This window comes from Temnothorax curvispinosus, unplaced genomic scaffold (assembly GCF_003070985.1).
Source record: "Temnothorax curvispinosus isolate PA1 unplaced genomic scaffold, ASM307098v1 QBEX01000456.1, whole genome shotgun sequence".
Taxonomy (NCBI): Eukaryota; Metazoa; Arthropoda; class Insecta; order Hymenoptera; family Formicidae; genus Temnothorax; species Temnothorax curvispinosus.
This window is the reverse complement of record NW_020210236.1, coordinates 1-3,809: the sequence shown is the minus strand read 5'-3', so window position 1 is coordinate 3,809 and position 3,809 is coordinate 1. Positions and strand designations below refer to the sequence as shown.

At 36.2% G+C, this 3,809-nt stretch overlaps 1 protein-coding gene across 1 annotated transcript; it reads left to right on the top strand.

Annotated features, from left to right (window-relative positions):
* The first annotated feature begins 250 nt into the window (after positions 1-250).
* On the top strand, positions 251-3,702 carry LOC112454370 (DNA topoisomerase 1). The gene is made up of 3 exons (XM_025015727.1): positions 251-365; positions 1,762-1,923; positions 2,674-3,702. The coding sequence occupies exon 3, from the start codon at positions 2,683-2,685 to the stop codon at positions 3,700-3,702; it is 1,020 nt and encodes a 339-aa protein (XP_024871495.1). The 5' UTR covers positions 251-365; positions 1,762-1,923; positions 2,674-2,682.
* Positions 3,703-3,809: the final 107 nt, after the last annotated feature.

Below are 3,809 nucleotides of genomic sequence, written 5' to 3'. Positions count from 1 at the left end.
GGGAACTTATCCCATTATTTTTAACGTTTTTAAAAATGTTTGAAAAATGTTTTTTAAATGTTTCTTAAAAACATTTTTTAAATATTATTTTGCTGATTGGGTCCTCGATTGTGTGTGTGTCCGTTTTCGGATCAGCGATATCGTATCTGTTCGTTTATTTGCCAATACAGTCTCCCATCCACGCGAACCCGTGTCACACCTTGAATCGGGCAGAAACTGATATACAGGATAAATATAGCAGACCAGCGTATAGTTCACATATACCGCATTCGCCGCTGATAACGCTACAGTGCGATTTTAGTGCGCGCTGCGAGTATTCGAGTGCTCTTCAACAAACGGGCTCAAATGAGCGTTCTCTGACACAGGTATACGCTTACTTATTAATAAATCGCCGCCAAACCGAAGAATTACACAAATTCGCAAGTGATAAGCTAGTTACAATTCCCACAACAAAAAGAAAAGTTTTTGACAAAAATCGTGAAGAAATAGCTCGTGTTTAAAAGGAAGACGGACCAAGACCTTATTGATTTTGAAGCATCCCGAGTCGAAATTTTAGACCTATTTTCGACCTAAATTTTCTAACATCTGTAGATGCTAGAGGATCAATGTAGGTTTAATTTACATGGAAACTTTAGTCCTACTTAGCGTCTTTAAAATAGCAGAAAACACACAAAATGCTACTTGTAGGTTCTAAAAGAGGACTTCAGTATTAAAGCCTCGTAAAAGCTTCTAGGTCCTAAAAGTTATTGTAAGTCTCGAATTTAACACGTTCGCTACCGCTGGAAAACTATTGGAACCGCTATACAGACTTCATTTTTACGAGTACGCACAGAGTATGCTGCACATTTTCACTTCCGCACATGCATATATAAAAATAGGCAACTGAACATGTTACATAATGTGTTGCACATTGCGATATAAAATGTGTTTCGTAGAAAACCCATTTTTTGTTCCCTTGCCACAATAAGAAACTCTTCTTTCGTTATCTTGTTATAACAGTGAGACTACTGATGCGCGGCATAAGTGTAATGGTTCTAGCGTTATCCTCGCACTCTGTATGTATTAATCATACTCTTCGTAATAAAAACATTCATATCCTTCGTAATAATACATAGATTTCAATATAATGACATATTTAGACGTGTTTAATTTACATTATTGGTTTCAAGAAAAAAAATTAGAAAATAGTGAAGCAAATATTTCTTTACCAGCAGCGATCAATATCATTTTTTATTTTTTTATTTATTCCACTGATATCGAATGAAAAACTTTCGAAGAAAGATTACAAAGTTTATGATTATAGTTATCAGGAGAAGTATTATATTATTGTACATTTTCTACGAATGGTGATAAGACTCTTTTTCTGTTCGCTCACATCCCACTCGGCAAGTAATATTTCAGAAACATTTCTGCAAAATTCTAATTAAAATATTACACCTTTCATCAATATTTCAGAAACATTTCACGACCGTTTCTACATCATTTCAACAATGTTTCAATGTCCGCAATTGTTTCAAATGCATCCTTGCTAAAAGATTTCGGCAATATTTCGATAACATACTGAAATATTTCTACAAAATATATATATATTGCATAAATACTTCAGAGATATTTCAAATACATTTTACACTGAGAAAAATGTTTTGTATTAGCAAACAAAATTTTGTTACTGACGCAAAAACTATTTGTTGATATGTGAAAAATGAAATATTTTGTTACCGGAACAAAAAAAAATATATTAAACCATCCATGTGCGTATAGCCGCCGCGCGTTTGTCCGAAGAAATCCTCTCTCTCAGCCGGTCACCCATGCATCCAAGCAGTATACCGGCGGGCGCCTTGTTGCTTGACATCGGTGATCGAACAGGGTAGTGGTGATCCTCTGGCTCTGACGTTTCTTTCTTTTTTATACTTACTTATTTTGGTAAGCATAAGGCTATCGCATAACAATATTAACAATACAAATATACGAATAAATCTTTTTTGCCAGTCAGCGTCGAATATTATTTTATATTAAATATTATTAAATATTTTATATTTTATATTAAAAATGCCATATGACAAAATTTGGAATATCAGAAAATTCTTAATAAAAGAAACAAAATGCAATAAAATGCAACAATTATATAATAATAAATTTAATTTTATATAAGTTCTAAAGTCTGCCAGCAACTTTTCAGAAATATTACAAATGTACTGTTGTAAAAACATTCAAAAATATAACGCGTGCAATGTAAACGTAATAATAGTTTATTATTTATCAGAGAAATGTTTCTGAACCATTACATCTGCAATATTTCTTCCGCAATATTGTAGAAATTCACTGCTTGCAACTCAATTTTTCATTACCTACGCAATTTTTCAGAAATATTTTAAATGCAATGTTGCGTTTGATTATGTTACAGAAATATTATTCATGCAAAGCAAACGTAATATTACTTTTATAATGTTTCAGAAATATTTCTAAAATATTGCATCTGCTACATTTTTTTGCAATATTACAGAAACTTACAAATATTGTAAACAACTTTCTGAAAGATTTTAGAAATATTGTTAATGCAATATTATAAAAAACATGATGCAGGTACATTTATAAAATATTTCAAATGCATAGTTACAAATAAAATGTTAACAAAATATTTCTGCACCATTTCCGAATATTTCAATATTTCAGCAACATAACATGCCGAGTGGGAAGCAAGAGGAGCAGCAGGAAGTTTGGAAATGGTGGGAGGAAGAGAAGAAGAGTGATGGCACGAAATGGCATTTCTTGGAACACAAGGGACCAGTATTTGCGCCACCCTACGAACCCTTACCTTGTACCGTAAAGTTTTACTATAACGGCGAGAAGATGGAGCTGAGTAAGAAGACGGAGGAAGTTGCAACCTTCTACGCGCGCATGCTTGACCATGTCTACACGAAAAAGGATACGTTTAACAATAACTTCTTCAACGACTGGCAAAAGGTGATGACCGAGTCGGAGCGCGAAACGATCACCGATCTGACCAAGTGCAACTTCAAGGAGATGCACGCGTACTTCTTGCAGCAGAGCAAGGCTATGACGAAGGAAGAGAAGCAGAAGATCGAGGAGAAAAACGAGGAGATACAGAAGGAGTATGGCTTCTGCACCATTGACGGCCATAAGGAAAAGATCGGTAACTTCAAGATTGAGCCGCCCGGCTTGTTCAGGGGCCGCGGCAAGCATCCCAAGATGGGCAAGCTAAAGAAGCGAGTGTTGCCGGAGGACGTGATCATTAATTGTTCAAAGGACTCAAATATACCAAAACCACCGGCCGGCCATAAGTGGAAGGAGGTGCGACACGATTCCAATGTCACATGGCTCGCGTCCTGGACGGAGAACATTCAGGGACAGGTGAAGTACGTGATGCTGAATCCATCCAGCAAGCTCAAAGGTGAGAAGGATTGGCAGAAGTACGAGACGGCGCGGAAGCTGGCGAAGTCGATCGACAAGATTCGCGCTGAGTATCGAGATGACTGGAAAAGCAAGGAGATGCGCATTAGACAGCGAGCTGTCGCTCTGTATTTCATCGACAAACTGGCGCTCAGAGCCGGTAATGAGAAGGACGAGGATCAGGCGGATACTGTGGGCTGTTGCTCGTTGCGAGTGGAGCATATCCAGCTACATGAGCAGAAGGACGGCAAGGAATACGTCGTCGTGTTTGATTTCTTAGGTAATAATTGAATTATTGCAATTGTGATACATAATCAATATACTTATAATTAAAATAGTTTTTTTATCTCTTAATATTATAATATAATGTAATTACGTGATTCTATGGAATTAATTAT